At 39.1% G+C, this 18106-nt stretch overlaps 1 protein-coding gene and 1 long non-coding RNA gene across 3 annotated transcripts; both read right to left on the bottom strand.

Moving 5' to 3' along the window:
* Nucleotides 1-11096: 11096 nt before the first annotated feature.
* On the bottom strand, nt 11097-16866 carry LOC6502320. 2 transcript variants are annotated; one of them, XM_014904528.3, is made up of 6 exons: nt 16702-16866; nt 15277-15312; nt 15084-15203; nt 14939-15021; nt 14816-14878; nt 11097-14764 (listed from the first exon to the last, which is right to left on the bottom strand). In XM_014904528.3, the coding sequence occupies exon 6, from the start codon at nt 14738-14740 to the stop codon at nt 11759-11761; it is 2982 nt and encodes a 993-aa protein (XP_014760014.1). In that variant the 5' UTR covers nt 14741-14764; nt 14816-14878; nt 14939-15021; nt 15084-15203; nt 15277-15312; nt 16702-16866; the 3' UTR covers nt 11097-11758. The 2 variants fall into 2 exon arrangements, with proteins under 2 accessions (XP_014760014.1, XP_001966231.1); XM_001966195.4 differs by having other exon boundaries at nt 15281-15312.
* A 744-nt stretch (nt 16867-17610) lies between these two features.
* On the bottom strand, nt 17611-18099 carry LOC26514543. Its single transcript, XR_001408356.3, has 2 exons — nt 17870-18099; nt 17611-17798 (listed from the first exon to the last, which is right to left on the bottom strand). It is a non-coding gene; the product is annotated as an uncharacterized LOC26514543 (long non-coding RNA).
* Between the last annotated feature and the right edge of the window lie 7 nt (nt 18100-18106).

Raw genomic sequence — 18106 nt, 5'->3', positions numbered from 1 at the left:
GCCCAGCTCAGCCCGAACCCTCAGATCCTCCTTGTTCCAAGAACTAGCTCGTCCTGCTCCACCTCCGTATATAAATACGTGTATAATATACACCCTAGTCGGAGCTACTTGGGTATGCGCATAAATACATATACTTAACCTTGATTTTGCCAAGTCGTCAGCCCGCGGCCCGGGGCCTCCGACAGAAACTAAAAACTGAAACTGGAACTGGAACTAAGACGGTTATAACTGCTATAGCTGCGCCCTAAACTCCACAGAGAGAAATGGGTGGTTAGTATAGGTAATTTAAGGTGTTTTGATGGGAAACAGGAAGAAGTAGTATGATTCAGTTTTTAAAATTGATTTTTCTACCAATAGAAGGTTTCTTTCGAGTTATATGCCTTAAAAAATACTGTTTTTAGGCTTTAAGTACCGGGTATTAGGTATCTAGACAATCATATGAAAATACTTCATATTTCTAAGCTTACAGCAAGTTTCTGTAGAACACCATCTAAATATATACCATAAAAATACTATCGATTTACTCTGAAAGTAATATAGAAGTAACGAATATCAAAATTAACCAAGAATCTAGACAGACTTTACAAAAACTGATCAAATTATGCTTTAAATTAGAATAAAATATAAAGAAAAGATTCTGGATCACCAGATACCATAAAAAATACTATTTTTTACTCAAAAAGTACCGGGTATCAATACAATAATCTAGAAACACTGAAAAAAAGACTGTTAAAAGTCTATTAAGCCTATTCTTTGGTATTTTTATAACATTAAACTACTATGGATGATCATATATCATATTCTTACTCCGCAAATACCGGGTATCTATACTTCTATAAAATACTATTTATACCCTACCAAAATACCACTACAACTTGACATTTTCTTCCTGTGCAGAACCTGAAACTGAAACTGGGCCTGACTTTTGCGTGCCAAGTTGGGGCGCCTTGGCCGGGCTGCCAAAGTAGGGCAGCCATTTCATTAACCCAAGACAACAATAACAACAACAATAACAACAACAACAAAAACAACAATAAAACAAGAAGAAAAAGAAGAAGAAGAAAACAGAAAAAGAAAGTCTATTTTGGGAAAAACGAAGTCCCCTCCCCTGATTCCCAAGATAAATATTTTAGTTGAAGGAGATTGCATTGAGAACTCGACTCTTTTCGAACTCGATGTGTTTGGAAATCCTTTGGGGAAAGGAAGGAAGGAAGAGCCTTTCGAAATGCAGGACTTTCTTCGGGCCTTAATGCCTAACATTTGTCTTAAGGACGAGAACAGGACACTGAGTGAGTCATTTTTATTCATATTTTGGTTGTTAATTAGGCGGCGTTTTTTGGCCAAAAAGCATTTCGGCGTTCTGCCATATGAAAAAGAAATGGAGATGAGTTTGTTCATTAAATTAATGGAGCTATTAAGGACCTCCTTTGAGGGCCTATCCCTCTCTCTCTGTCTGTCTCTCTCTCTCTCGGTCTCTGTCTCTCTTTAATTAAATTTATTATAAATAATTGAAATTTATTCAATTGCCACTTGACCTAATAAATTTCTGGCCTTTTGGCTTAAATCCCCCTCTTGCTGCCCGATAGCCATTAACTTCTAACCGTTAACCGTTATCCGTTATCCCCAGCTAACGGTTATTTACTCTACTCTAGTCTACCTTACCCCGTTACCGTTATACCTTCTTCTTCCACTTCTTCTCTTTTTCTTAGCCCTATGGCTGTTTGGGCCAAAAGCCCACGGGCCAGATGTGATTTGATTTTATTGTTGCGGCGGCTTATCAGCTTTTGGCCTTAGCTCACGGCTCACTTGGCAGCCTTTTAGCCCGCTTTTCCGCATTTTCCGCATTTTCCGCATTTCCATGCCTTTTCCTAGCCTTTTCCCATGCTTTTTCCCCTTTCTCTCTGACAAATTCAATTTGATCTTTTTATCGATTAACTTGGTCTAGGACAGAGCCCCCTTCTGCCACTGTGTGTGCCTCTTTGTGTGTCTCCGTCTCCCTATCCAATTAGACTCGGCTGCCCCGAAACGAGCTCTGCAATAAAACACCAACAAACACACACACACATTTTCCCATTTCCCAGGCATTTCCCAGGCAGGTGCAACAACACTCTGCCACAGTTTTTTTTTTTTTTATACTCTTGCATAAAAGTTTTATCCCATCATTGGGGCATCTAAAATGGGGCATGAAAAATTCTATGACGCGGCAATTAACTTGCCACAAAGGCTCTTAATCTTCAGAGAGTTTCAGATTTTTGGTTAATAGTTTCATAAAAATAGTAACTACTAGCTACCTTGCTTTGTAAGCGACTTTCCAACACTGAAATTTAATATTTTTCAACTTTTTTAAGAAATGTGTTCCGAAAAACATAAATTTTTTAATTTCTTGCCACAAAAGTTCTTTTCTTCAGAGAGTTTCAGATTTTTGGTTAGTAGTTTCAATAAAAAAGCGAAGTTACTAACTACCTTGCTTTTTCCAGTGACTTTCCAACACTGGATTTTAATAATTTTCCATTTTTTGAGAAATATTTTCAGAAAAATGTAAATTTGTTCAGTTTCTTGGCCAAATTATTTAACTTTCTGTTGCCTGTTAGCCATTTGTCTTGCTTCTTGCTGGTGCTGCACCTGAACCTGCCCCTTGGCAGCTTAGCCCCCTCCCCCCAGCAAGCAGCAAGGTCAGTGCGGCGCACGTAAGTATGCAACACATAATTTGGCCGCTTTGCATGCAACTTCGTTCTGCTGCCACACTTAGTCAGGGGAGTGGCAAGCGTATCCTTGTGCCGGTTGCCTTCTGCCTTCCCTCCCTCTCTAGACCTCTCTCTCTCTCTTTCATTCTCTGGCATATCCTGGTAACTCCTCTTCTTTCAAACGCCCCCCGCCAAGACCCAGTTGGCACGCCCACACCCGAATATTCTTAAAATAGATGCAGCAAGTCCCAGACCATTCGGCTCTTTTGTTGCCGTTTGAAGTTTCCCCAAGTTTTTGGCTGTACACTGAGAGAAAAAAAGGAGGGCATAGAGAGAGATATAAAAATAAATAAAACTTATTTCTTTGGTAATTAAAGACTCTCTTTTATTCTTATAATTAGTTTTTTATTTTTAAAATTTTAAGATACAATTTAAGTTGGCATAATTTTTGCCAGTGTAACCAAAGAAGTGACTCAGTTTACTGTTATCCCAGCTCCAGCTCCAGCTACCACTCTCTCTCCCCCCTCCCCGTTCCCCCCTCCATCTCCTGTCGATGGCAAAATCGAAAATCGAAAGTGTGCCAAGAAAGAAGGCGAGAAACGAGAGACAGGAGACATGAAGACGCGCGAGACGCGAGAAAATGAAAGAGAGAGCAAGGAAAAAATGGCAACAAAGGGAAATTGTGTCATAAAAAGTTTTTCGATTGCGCCACGCGCAACCAAAGCAACACTAACATGCCCCAAAACTAGCAACAACAACAACAACAACAGTAGCAGTGGGATTCACTTGAGAACTTCAGGGCAGGGCTTTTGTCTGCCTCTCAAAAGCAGGAGGCGTGGCAAGGAAAGCCGAGTCCTCAGACTTGGCCAATTTATGCTGCTACTGTGCTGCGGGGAAGGAGCGGGGGGAGTGCGGGGGTGCTTCTGCTTCCTGGCATATTTACTTGTCATGGCTAAAAGCAAAGCTTACGCCAAAAAATATTGACATAGTAAGAAAACGCCAACACAGACACACACACACACACACACAGGGACATATGATAAGCAAACAATAGGCCAAAAAAGCAAAAAAAAAAAAGAAGAAAGAAAGAACAAGAACAAAAAGAGCAAAAAATAAGAGGGATATCTCTTACCCTTACCTTTCACACACACACACTGATAGCGACAATAACTGTAATAGTTTTACAGCGCCCGCCGAAAAGTATGCTGCGACATTTGGGCGGTCGACTCAGTGGCGTCTACAGTTTGGCAGCCACTGTTCCCCAAACAAAAAAAACATGAAACTAGACTTTTAAGCAAAAAAAAAAGGGGAAAAAATTTTAAGGATTATTGTCATAAATTCACTTTAGATGTCATTTCTGTGTTTATGACTTGCCAGCAGCAGTCTCTGAATTTAAATAAAGGATCTCTCTTATTTTATTACCTGCAAGTGAAATGAAAATGTTTTATTCGTTTCTTGTTGTTATCCTTTCATGGCCCCGCTGTCCAAACAAACTCAATTTCAATTTAATTATTTCGATAAACACTGAATGCCATTGTTATGAATTTGCGGAGCTTGCAAATATTTTTATTCCTCGCTTCTGTTTGTTTCCAAAATGTTTGCCCAGCTTTTTTTGTTTGATTTTTTTGTTTTTTTTTTTGGATAAAATATATGAAAAGTACACCCACCAGTTTATAAATCAAGTCTAGCTTATTTGTTTTGAATACAAGTCCTTTGAAAACTAGCTTTAAGTCTTATTGGATTGGTTTTTGAACCGAAAACCGGATAGAACTCTATTTGAAAACATTATTTTGCCTTTAAAAGTAAAATTATGTCTTATAGAACTCTAAAAATATAGATAAAACCTATCCCTATCATAGTTGTATAATGTATAGAACCCTAGATATAACTCTTTTTGTAGGTATTACTTTGTATCTTTCTAAAATGATGTCTCAAAAATCCTGTATAACTTCATAGAACTAAATAGAAACTATGATATATATTATACCTCCAAATATCCCATTTATATCATAGTTATATGAACTCTACTGTCTTTAAAGTGATGTCTTGAAGAGTCCTTTATGGAACTCTGTTTAATTGTACTATATAGTCTCTAAAGTATATCCCATAATTTTCCTCTTTTTTTTATTTTTTCTTTACAATTTTAAAGTCAAAACAATATTCTTTCTAAATCCTTACTAGTTATATGTAGTCTAGAACTCAATCTATTTAATATCTGTCTAAAGAACTACCATCTCTCTAGTACTATCTAGTCCTTAAAGTATATCCCCTACTCCCCCACCTATCTCTAATATTTATTCTTTGAAATATTCTTTAAAATACTGTCTTGAGAGGCCCTTGGAAGAAAGTTAATGGCCATCAGCTACAGGTAATCATTTATTAAGCCTCTAGCCGTGAGAATCACTGAATGTCTTTGGTTTTTTGCATTTTTTTTTTAATTATTTGTGCGGCTTGTTGGCTAAAAGCTTTCCGGGTGGGCGGAAAGGCCGGATAGCTAGGAAGGAGAAGGACGGAATTCATAAATTAATGCATGGCGTGTTGTTGGCTATTAAAAGCAATGAGCAAGCACATGAGAGGGCCGAAACAGATAGAACGGTACAAACTTGGCATACAAACAGCTTAGGGACTTACCAATACACACACACACACACACACACACACACTGACACACTGACACTCTGACACACACAGACATACATGTATGTGTATTATTTTGGCCAGGACATTAACATAAAAACAACATCAAGCACAAGGGCCAAGAAGACCAGAAACCAAAAAGCCAAGAACTGGGCAGAGAAACAGAGAGGCAGAGAGAGAGAGAGAGAGAGAGAGAAAAAAAGAAAGAGACATAAATAAATTTACATATTCTGCACGTGCTTTGGCCTTTTCCAGCTTCTTCTTCAGTTTCTGGTTCTTCAATTTCTTCTCCATCTTCTTCTTCTTCTTTGGCTTCTCAGTTTTCGGTTTTTGGGATTTTTGGATAACGGTTTATGGCCAACAAGACGCCAGGGATAGAAAGAGAAAGAGAGTGGCCCTCACAGTGTCTGTCAAACTGTGGCCATATATTACATACATATGTAATTGTCCTGCCGCCCCTCATGCCAATGGGGGCGTGGCATGTTAATAAACATGTTTTGAAACGACAGCTTCACAGGATCTGAGAGCAAGGTCAACGAGGACAAGGACACAAGGACAGTAGTCAGCAGGTGGTTTCACTGTACAAGGATACCAAGAGAGAGATCAAAAGCTGGCAAGTGGCATGCCACAAGGATCTCTCATCTCACATCTCACATGGACCGCAAATAAATGCCAGATTCTCAGAAATTAAATGCCAACCGAAGGATGCAGGATAAAGGATATGCGAGGTTCTCGGAGGAAGTATTCAGACGGACTACTCCTTTTAATTGAAACCATATCCGTAATCCTTTATCGCAGAAACCGTAAAAAAAAGGACTATCAATATTTTTATGAGCCATATATCATTTCCTTAAAAAATAAATAAAAAAAAAGGATAAATCATTGCATCAAGTGGGGGGGAGAAAGGGTAGCAGCAGGATAATGCAGTTAGGAAAAGGACGAGAAGGACGAGTGCAACACCAAACGGAAACGGAAGTCACGGGGAGCAAAGAAAAAAAGTAACGAAAAATGGCAAATCGAATGCCAACGGATGTCCAAACATAAAACATTTGCGGCGGGTCAGGGGTCAGGGATCAGGGGTCAGGGGTCAGAGGTCAGGGAAAAAGCAACAAAACCGCAAGCACGACCATAGCACCGAGTGCCCGAGGATGCAAAGTCACATATTTTATGGAAATCCGCTAACAAATATTGAAATTTTCCACCTGCCCGCCAAAAAAAAAAAAGGAAAAAAATTAATTTGCAAATCTTTTTAGGGTTTATTTTTGCTGTTTGATTGATTATTCTCGATAGGGTCCGGCAGGACTCGCAGGACTCTCACACACACACAGGTTTCTACACCTCATTAGGTTTTTTTGTGGAAATTGTAACAAAAAACATTGAGAATGAAAAGAAAATTTTCAACTTTTGGCTTTCTGAAGTTGGAGAAAAAATTTTAAAAGGATATAAATTGATTTTAGGGTTTAAGGATGTCCTTTAGGGACATTTCGAGTTAAAAATAAGTAAAATAGTGTTAAAAATCATGTCTAGTCATGTTTTAATACCAAAGAATTGAAAAGGATTGCTGCTAGTTTATCGAAAATATCGATAATTTTAATATTTTAAACAAAAATTTATGTTTTTTAGACAAATATTATTTATAAATATTATAAATTTGTATAATTAATTAATCATATTCATTAAATATACACATTTAATACAAAATACTATGAAAATATCGATTATTTGATTCCTAACCTAACTTTTAGAGAAAGTTATACTATTTTTGAGAAAACCCTTTAAAGAGTAGATTATTTTCAGTGTTTTATTTTACTTTTTTGAAATATATATATCCTTTATCCACTATCCGATTTGTCATTTAAATAAAATTTTCACATTTTCACCTCAAAGTCGAAAAAAATCGGGTCGGAAAATGCGAAAATGGGAACAGTGAGCGTTAAAAGTCAACTGCCAGCAGGATTTCAAATAGGGATGTGTGTGTTGTGTGTATTGTGGGTGGGTGTGTGTGGGTTTGTTTGTTTGTTGCTTTTTTTTATTTATTTTATGTTAACAGCAAATTGCGGCGCCCGTCAGCTTGGACTTTCTTGGTATTTTATTTTGTATTTGTTGTATTTGCTGTGGGTGGTGGTACATTTTTAATGTTTTTGGCTCTTTTCATTTGTCCCACACACACACACACACACCAACACACTCGCACACCCACTCTCACATACATATTGAAAGCCACACATGCGTGACAAAATCGCTGGGCTCTTCTTGTAAATTTTTCCTTTTTATTTTATTTATTTATTTTCAGCGTTCTTGTCGCTTTCTGGATTGTGGAGAGAACTGGATAAAGATTTGCTTTCTGCCATTTGGCATTGTTTGCATACTTAGAGGGGCCCCCCCTCCCTCTTTGCATCCGGATCCGGTCCTGGCTCGGCAATTGCTTTAAATATTTAAGTAGTTCTTCCCCGCTTCCTGTTGCTGTGTGTGACTCACAGTATCTGTTTCTCTCTGTGTGTGTGTGTTGTGGGTGAGTTAGTGTGCGTACGTGGCCGTAAAGGGCATCAATATCAATCTTGTGTGGGTGTCAACTAACACCAGACCACCCCACTCCACCCAACCAAGCTACCCTCGCACAGGTACAGGTGCTGCCCAAAAAAAGGGATAAACCTTTTCTTCTAAGAAAGCAAAAAGAAAATGGAATGAAAACAACAACAAAAAAGGGATAAATAGTCTTTATTTTAAGAAATGGTCTTAACTATAGCCTAAAAAATACATCGTTTTAGTTTAAAAACTTATAAAAACTATTATTTATTGTTAAATTAAGTATTAGTCTAAACATAAAATATAGTCATTAAATTACAAAAAATCTTAAATAAAACACTTAAGTTTAAACAAAAACCAAAACATGCCAATAAGTAGGCAATAGAATTTTAAAAAGGCCAAAAAAACGAAGAAAAATGGGAGGAACTAAATTTAAAAAAATATATTTAATTAAAATGAATATTATAAAATAAAATAGTACAAAAATATAAATAAAAATGTTAAATTAAAGGCAATAATTCCCGTTATTCGCAGTGAACCAATGACTGTCAAACTGTACGTGTGTGTTGCGGTTGACACTTATGCAACCGCAAGGCAAAGTGCGTGTGTGTGTGAGTGTAAGTGTGAGTGAGTATTAGTGTGTTGCAAGTGCTGCACTTGAAAAGCAAGCAATTGTTTTCAGTTGCTAGGAGTTAGTTGTATTATTTTTTTAATACTATTTAGTTGCTGACATAATTGCGCATTCAGAGCGAGTTAGTATTGTTGTTGTTGTTGTTGGCAGGACTGCTTATTCTTTTTTGGCTGACATACATTCCAAGGAACAAAAACAACAACAACAACAATGGCGGGCTTGGCAGCACGCAAATTTAACTTCGTTTTCTTATGCTCTCCTCCTCCTCCTCCTCCTGCTGGTCCTCCTTTTCTTCTTCTTCTTCTTATTGCTTCTGGCAAGGAAACTTCGCTCCAACTTGGCTCTATCTCTCTCGCACTTGCTGGCAGAGATGGAGCGACAACGGCAGACAACAATTACAATTAGAAGTATGTTTATGCCGCTCTCTTTCTCTTGGCCATAGCCATCCCCCCTTTCCATCCCATCCCATCCCGCCACCCCTTTCCATCCTTGCGTATTACTTTCTCATTTGCTTCTGGTCCTTCTTTTTCTTAGTGTGTGTGTGTGTGTGTGTTTGTGTCTTATTCTCTGTTGTTGTTGTTTTTTGTTTTTTTTTGGGCCCTAAAAGAAATTCAACTTCATTACACAATATTCGCCCTTTTGTGATTACCTTTTGTTGCTGTTGTTGCTTTTTTTTTTGTTTTTTGATTGCTTTTATGGTGGATATTTAGTGTTGTTATATTCCTTAGCCGCTTCTTTTGCTTCGGCACTGTGTTTTGCTTGATTCTTAATTTCTTCCTCAATTTCGCTATTTTTCATTTGATTACTTCTCGTTCTCGCTTTCTCTTTCACGCTTTCTCTCCCTCGCGCTTTCTCTTCCGCTCTATTGCTCTATCTTAACGCGTTTTCCGCATTTCACTTTACACTGCAGTTGTTGTAATTATTGTTGTTTTTTATTTTTATTTTTTGTTGTTGTTTGGTTGAAGGAGAAGAAGAACAAGAAGAAGATGAAGAAGAATAACATATTAACGGCAAACACGAAACGCAGCACACAAACAAACAAGAAAGAAACAAGAAACACGATGGGAGGCAGCGTGCAACAATTGCCGACTGCGATGGCGGCGGCGGCGGCAGCGGCAGCGGCATCGGCGATTTGCGATGGCGGCGGCGGCGACTTGCGATGGCGGCAGCGACGACGCCGACAGCGACAGCGACGGCAACAGCGATAGCGGATTCCTGGGCACGTGCGCGCCCTCCCCTCCACTTTCGCTGCTCGCTTTCTATCTTCCTCTCTCGCTCGCTCTCTCTCTCTCTCTCTCTCTCTCTCTTTCTATCTCGCTTATCTCATCTCTCGTTGCAATTTCAAAATCGCAACAATTTAAAAAAAAAAATTAACAACAAACAACAAAAAAAAATTACGGAAAAAAAATATACGCAACGTAAGCACACAGAAATGACTGGATTTGATTTGCTCCTTCAATATATAACTGGACTTTCGAGGACCGTTCGACGCGAGAGTTGCGCGCGACTACGCACCTAAATGTCGACTACGAGTCCGTTGCCAGCTCCGGTACCGAAGAACGGATAACGGGAAACGAAGAACACAAGAACGAAAACCACGGACGGAACGATTGTATCCGACAGCTTTTCCCGAGCGAGACTTTCAAAACGGCGATGAAGCTTTTGTGGCGCCACAGCTTAAAAGCCAAGCGCGGCTTAAGTTCCTTTTTGGCGCTAAAAATTTCAAATATGCCAATCCCCACGACCAGGTGGCGCCAGCTTGGACATCCTGCTTCAATATTTAAAAGTTCCTCCTGCAAAAAGAAAAGAAAGTTTTAGGGAAAGTTTGCCAAGAAAGGATTACAAGTTTTTCCGCTAATTTACAAACTTTCACTTTGGCTAGGAAAAGGCTTTTCGCGATCACTTTATATTTAAATTTCGATTTCCTGTCGAATAAGATAAATCCTTTGAAAGTCCTTTTCCCATTCCCATTCAATTCCTTTTAAAAATCTGCTGAATCTTTTCCTTCATATCCTTGTCTTTTAATGGTGGTTTCTATTATTTTTTGTTCTATCCTTTTGTTCAATATACTGTTATATATATTACCCTTTGCAAGGACATGAAACCCGACTACATTAAGCAAAGACACGAACCGGAGCTGAGTCATTGCATGCTGAACTTATCCTTGCTTACTTTTTTCAGTCTTTTTGAGAAAAACTTTCACTCAAAATTGAGTTGAGTGTAAAAAGAATAACTTTTAGTACAGAGTGAATATTTGAGAGTCCTTTTGAGTGAAAGTTAAGTAATCCTTTTGAGTAGCTTTAGGAAATCCTTTTTAGAATAAAAATCAGTTGGATGATTTTAGTTGCCTATTTATTTGGGCATTGTTTTTGAATCTTAAATCTAAATTTATTATTTACTACTAAATATATTTATTTGATATTTATTCAAATTTTAACTGAAATGCTTTAGATTAAGGACTAAAAACTAAGGACTAAACTCCCCCTAAAAACATCCTTTGGTACTTTTTGTAAGGATTTTTATCTTATCCAAAAACCTTACCTATTCGGAGTCTATTATCCGAGTTATAAACCAAGTATTTGTAGGTTTAAAATTTTCTTTATTATCTAATACTAACAAATTTGAAATAAATAAAATTACAAAAATATTAAAATTGCGGCTATCTTCGTAGAGATGAACGTGGTCCTCCTAGTGATCCGCTTGTATTGAGGTTGACTTGAAATTTTCATGAAATTAAAGGGGAGAGGTCCTATTCTTTGGAAAGGTTAGAGTTTGTTGGGAAATTTTCCTAACGACTTTAAATTTTGATTTATCTAAATGGTATGCCTGGATTTTTAGGCGTCTCAGTGTGAGCTATGTTTTATCAAAAATATAGACTTTGAATTTTGAAAAGATTAAGTCATCTAATGGCTTTTTGAAGATTCGAAACCATAAATTTGGAAGAAAATAAACGAGAGATGGTGTGCCGTACTATTTTAACATTAGAGGATACTATAGATGGCCAAAATTAGAGCCCTGTTCCTAAATAAATCACGGCCGTCATCGCTATTCGTTACTTTCGGGAAATTTTAAATAAGAAAACTATAAATTTTGAATAAACTGAATGGTAGGCCCCACTTTTTGGGGCGTGTTTTGAGAAGCTATGCTAGGCCAAGAAATTCCAAAAATTATATAGATACTATAAATTTTGAGATGATAGTCATCTTACAGGTTTTGTTAAAACTGGAACTATAAATTTTGAAGTAATTTTGAAGCTATGCTATACTAATTAGGGGACATATTAGGGGATACTGTGCATTGAAAAGGCTCCAGTCCCAGTCTCCTGCAAATCCCGGTCGTCATCGCTATCGTCCTTGTTGGAAAATCTTGATCCTTCATCGCCTAAGTCCTTGTCGCCATTCATTATGAAGTCGTGGTACTTATCGCCACTGTCACTGTCGCCTTTGATAGAGAGATCCTTGCCATGTATATCCTCATTGCCAATATCCTTAAATTTTCGATCATCGTCATTCATAAAGTCACTAAAGTTGTCATCATTCTGTGGGAAATCATCTACATTTGTGGGAAATTCATAAAACTCGCTGTCCTTTGGCTTCTTCGTCGTTATCCTGATGTTGATGCTGCTGCTGTCGGAGCGCTCCGAAGGACTATAGGCTCTGGACGGAGGGATAACAGGCATCAACGGCCTCGGGGTTGTGAGCTCTATGGCGTCATCATCGTCATCCAAGTCACATCCATCCTCCGCCGTTGGCTGTGCCGAGAGTGGACTTAAATGCTCCACTTCCGGAGTGTATCCTGGATCGTCCATAGTCTCGGAAGGCAATGCCACTCTGGCAGCCGTCGCGGCAGCCTCGTCCAACTTGCGCTCCTCCTCCAGCTCGCATAAGATGGTATCCAGCCTGGTGACCTCGATGACCGGCATCACATTAATCGACTGGTCCACCAGCATTAGCTTCTGATGGTAGGCATCCCTCTCTCCTTCCAGCGCCTGGCCCATGGCTCGCACATTATCCGGTAGTCCTGGAACACCGCCGAGCGGTCCGAACAGGTGACCGTGTCCCAGCTCCTCGTCCGGATTGGCGACCCGATCATCATCCAGGTCATCGTAGATCCGCAACTGGCATGCCTGTCGCCTCAGCATATCGATGGCAATATCTCCAACTTCACTTTTAGATACAGAGGACATGGAAGACAGGGAATCCGACTCCTGAAATGGATCGGATATTAATGAGATTTCCTTATCCGAGTCGTAGAACGCTCTTCGGCGAGTAGTCCGTGGGATGGGCACATAGTCCGCCGAGGTCATCACAGTACATCCGAATCTATTCTGGCGCTTCGGCGCCTCATAGATCTTCACCATCATTAAAGGTTCCATCTCTTTGGGTTGCCTCTTGGACTTCTTCTGCAAAGTTGACTTCTTCCCATTCCTTTTTGTCCTTTTTGTGGTCTTCCTCCATGTTCCCCTACCTGCATCTGTCAGCCCCCCCTTAGTAGCGGGTTGGCGGGAAGGGTCTCCTGTCTTGATTTTGGAAGCTTTCCTGCCTCGAGGAGTAGCCGGTGCTGACTGAATACTACTCGTTCCTGATGGGGATGCCCTCAATCCGGCTTGGGTACCTATACTCCGGGCTAGAGCGGTACCACCTCTACGAAAATCCGACACCTGACTGCGGATGATGACCGGGAACGTCCTTGATCTACTTTGAAGAAGAGAGCCTGATGCCTTCTTCCCCAGTCTGGTCTGTTGCTTAGACTTTCCAGTCTTCCTCACAACCACTGGCTTGTCCGATCTATTTGATCTTGCCGTCTGGAGGTCCTTTTCAGCCTCCTTATCCTTCTTGGCCTGGAGCGCCATGTTCAATCGATCTATGAGAGTAATCCTGGGCTTGTCCATGTTCTTCTTTCCAGACTTGGGAGCGATGGGAGCTTTATCATTTGGAGCTGGTTCTGCTGGGGGATCCTTGAATCTGTTTACCCTGGCCAGGGTGGCTTTGGTCTGGCGCACTACTATGGGCTTTGTGGCCTTTTTCTTCGGCACTTTCTCCACTTTCTCCACCTTCCCAGCAGCCTTCTCGATATCCTTTGACTTCATCTCCATCGCTAGGACTTCTTCGCCCAACTTGGCTACAGACTTCTCCAGTCTCGCCAGATCGCCCAAGTCGTTGGCTATGAGGGATAGGCCGATGACAGAGATACCCCTACAACTGGACGAGGGATTGGCACTCAGACGGCTGCCGCGAGTCAGACTGCACAGTGTTTGCGAGGAGATCCTTTCACTGGGCTTGACACGGATGCGAGGAAGTGCCTTTTCCAGGTTCTGTTCTTCTGCTTCCTCCTGCGGAGGAGCTTCTTCCTGTTCCATTCTATCAGCATCCGTGGCAGCCTCAGCTTCAGGCTCAGCATCAGTCTCAGATATCTGGGGATTCGGCAACTCAGGCTTCTCTTCTTTTTCGGAAGACTGTGTCTCCTCCATTTCTAAGACTTCCAACTTCGGTGGCTTGATTTTGAGAGGCTTCTCCGGCCTTTCCGGCTTATCCGATGGCTTTGTGGATCGCATCTTCGATGTCTTGGTTGGCTTGACTTCCTTCGGTGGCGACTTCCTTACTTCCTTAGTTTGCTTCACTTTCGATGGCTCTTCTACCTTTATCTCTGAAGGTTTTGCTCTCAGCTTTGAGGTCCTTGTCGGCTTGACTTCCAAAGGCATTATCCTGGAAACCTTTCTTGGTTTCACTTCTGTAGCCTTAATCGGTTTCTTATCCGAAGTAGAGATGGTATTCTGGTTCTTATCTTCTACTGGTTTTTTTGATCTCATCCTTGAGGTCTTGGTCGGCCGGACTTCCAAAAATTTCCTCATTCGGTTTTGCGGCTTCACGACCTTCGCTGCGGGGAGTCCTTGGCCCGTTGATTCATCCAGCAGCCTGCACAGATCATAGGAGACTGACTTCTTGCCCCTCGAGGCAATCATACGGCGAACATGGTTCAAGGACTCCTTGGAAATCATACGGGTTGCCAGCTTCGAAGGACCTCTGGCTATCATTGAAGGAGTACGTTCTGTAGTCTCCAAATCGGTCTCATCGATGTTTATCTCCTCGTTGGAGCCAATCCTCTCGGGGATTAGGCTAATTGGTTCAGAGATTAGCTCGGAATTTATGGGACTTAGTTCCTCCATGGGCGATGCGACCGGAACTATTTCAGAAGTGGACATTTCCATCGGAGTTTCATCAAAGTATATGAGCTCTGAGGCTATGGGCTCTTCAGGTTCCATATTTGAATTCAAAATTTATGTTTTCTGTAGGCAGGAGGTAGTAGGGAAGAGGTAGTAGTAATTTTTATAATTTACCTAATCCTTGTTCTATCTAAAACAGAAGCAGTGAGAAGAATCCAGGTATCCAATCACAATGTTCTAAGGCAGGATCAAAAAATTATTGAAATAAATCTAATAAAGAAGTTATTCAAATTTTACCTTGAATCACTAATCAAAAGTCTCAATAAATAAGGGAATTTGCTTTTTCTGAAGAGGATTGAAGTCTGATCAAAATCCTAGTACTGGAAACCAGAAAGAAGCTTCATATTTGAAAGGCTAGATCGAAAGTGAGTGAAATCTTTACCTTTTATCAGAAAGCAAAATGTTAAATCCAAGTTAAATCCTATTATCCAAGTAGAAATCACACGAAATCCAATCGTAAGTCCAGGAATCCAATTACAATCGCAATAGGAAAATATAGAAGCTGGTGGAAAGGATGGAAATATTAAAAAGTTACCTGGAAAAATATCCTTAAAGGATTAAGAACAAAGTCTCACATACAAATATCAATATCCCTGGCTAAAAGCTTGAATCTGAAATAGAAAAGGATTGAAAAATTAATGATTTGTTTTCGTCGAATGACCTTTTTGGTCGAAAGGCAAATAAAGCAGAGAGAGAGAGTGAGTCCTTTCTAATCAACGTGAGGACCTTTAAATGCAACAGCCAATCTGACAGGCAAGCTGACAAGCCGACAATCCAATAATCATTATCTTCAAACGTGTATCCACTCGAAACCAATATGCACAGACCCACCCACTACCCACTCACACCCACATCCTGCATCCTGCACATCCTGTTTTTGGATGCACTCTCGAAAAAGCAGCACAAGGATTATGGAAATTGAATTGGTTTGGTCTGACCAGACAGGATTCGGTCGACCCCATGTGGGTAATTTAAATAGTGGAAGTACCGGAGAGGCAGACTGCTGCTGCCCCAGAGTTCCCAAAAATATGAAAAATAAAAGAAAAAAAAGGACATGTCATTGCCATTGTTTGCCGTGTGTCCTGTTCTCTATTCTATTCTCTATGAATTGTAGAGCAAATAAATTGCTTCAACACAAATCTCACCCAAAAGGCACTGTTTTAAAATGCATTCAACTGGCCAGAGAGCAGCCTGCTTCTAAATCATAAACAAATGCAATTAAATTTTGTAAAATTTGTGGATGCAACATGTCTGCTATCTGACACTTGCCACGCAGCTGTGCTGTTATTGATTTGTTTCTTTAGAAATTCCATAATTGCATTCAACATTGGATTTAGAATTTTCAATGAAATTTATAAAAGCAAGCTAATAAAGAAGGTAGCCCGGGAAAGGTGGGCATTTCAGCCTCTTTTCAAAAAACATTCCAAAACATTGGATTTCAAAAACAGATACTACAGACCTCGTGGATGGAGGAGGAGGAGGCAGGGCGAGGTCACACATTAGTCCCCGTATTGAATTTAGTTTTTCCGGAATTTTCAACGTATTTGTTTGGCCAAAACGGACGGAGATTCGATCGGACAATGGCACGTAGCTGCGCGGCAATTTGGTTCAAAATCGAATTCGAATTCACGCGAGACCGCACTTTTGTTCACTTATTGAATGTTTTTATTCACACTCACCAGAATTAAAAATTGTTAAATTAATAATTATCACAAAGTTACGTCTTATCACTACAGTAACTGGATGTTGAATGAATATTTTTCAGGGCTTGGCTCTCAGCTCTACAATACCGAATGTGAAGTTTGATTCCAAGGCCTACTTGGGACCATAGCCTACTTGATTTAAAATATTTGAAAAATTGCCCAACAGTGACTAAGAAAAAGTTCCTTAAGAACGTAAAACCCTAGGGACTATATGGCCGAAAAAGGAAATTTTGCACAAACTCTATTTCCATGATATGTTCACTTTTTTGGCATAACTTTTTGACTTTTCAAACTCACCAGGTTTATGAAATTCACTCACAATTATCACACTTAATCAACCGTCTTTCTTACTTAACTTTTATAGAAATCCGAACCGTTTAATTAAAACTCGACTGGATTAGAAATCGTAAGAAATTGTATTACATTGTTACGACTTAATACTATGGAAGATAATAGTTGAATGAATATCTTTCAGGGCTTGGCTCCTAGCTCCAAAATCCAGAATGTGAAGTTCGATTCCAAGGCCCACTTGGGACCAAGTCCTACTTGATTCGGAATTTTGGAAAAATTTTATAAGGAACATGGACAAAATTTTATGAAATACGTTAGGAAGGGGCATGGTTTTAAACATTAAAAAATATATTATTACAGCAACTCTTTGAAACCTTCCTAAATAAATGCATTTATTTATGCCACTGTGTTTCTTTAATTTATTTATTAAAACGACTATTTTAACTTTTAAATTTAAAGGCCTAAAGTAAACCCCTTTCTCTACAAAGATTCTTCGCGGAATACCCTTTAAAAAACCCTATAAAAAATAAAAATATCTTGTTTTCTAATAAATTTTGTATTAAAACTCTGGCCATCATCAGACTTTATTGAATAATTCCTTAATGCCAATCCACATTCAAGAAAATAATAGAAAACAAAAGCCTGTTCTATTTGATCTATTTCGTGCCACTTGGCGGATAAATAAAAAGATTTCCACTTTGGCTGCCAAAACCAAAAATTGCATTTCCATTTGTTTGTTTTTCGAAACGCTTGATAAACAAAGAAAATTTGTTTGAATTTTCATTTGAATTTCCACTGAAATGTTTTGAAAGAGAAAAATGCCCCAACATGCTTTCCAGTCAGCGCACTGAAAAATTTCAAATATTATTCTACCCATTAAGAATTTTTTCTCTTAAATAAGATCACAAAACAATATACATTTTTTGTACAATTTTATTACAAAATATAGTTTATCAAAATATATAATACTTGGCAAATAAGTTCCTATTTATGCTTCCCTTTGTCGATTATTTTCCTGTCGATTGGTCCAGTTCAAGTTCTAGCTCTGGATATTTTGGACAATATCCCTTACAAGTCATCAAGAGTGTGTCATACATCTCTCCCTTAAAGAATAATTAAAAAATTTAAATAAATAAAAAAATATAAAAATAATACAAAAAAATTAAATACTTACGAGAGAGAACGCCTTCTAAATATTTATCAGATATTTATTATTTATCTAATATTTATTATTTATCAGATATTTACTAATTTTCATTTCTAATTTTGGATGTTGCTTCTGCAAGAGTTTGAATGGAAATACAAATTTTCTGTGGGGCTCTAGACCTGCTTGAAAATAAATGTGACATTTGGTAGTCCAAGGCCTACTTGAAGCAACATTTTTGATAATTTTTCAAAAGAGCTCTGCCAA

The sequence above is a fragment of the Drosophila ananassae genome, chromosome XL, assembly GCF_017639315.1.
Source record: "Drosophila ananassae strain 14024-0371.13 chromosome XL, ASM1763931v2, whole genome shotgun sequence".
Classification (NCBI taxonomy): domain Eukaryota; kingdom Metazoa; phylum Arthropoda; class Insecta; order Diptera; family Drosophilidae; genus Drosophila; species Drosophila ananassae.
Note: the sequence above shows the minus strand (reverse complement) of the source record. Positions and strands in the feature narration are given on the sequence as shown.

Excerpts from the sequence above, each read along its gene's own strand:
- LOC6502320 (XM_014904528.3), bottom strand. The coding sequence starts at position 14,740 with ATGGAACCTGAAGAGCCCATAGCCTCAGAGCTCATATACTTTGATGAA.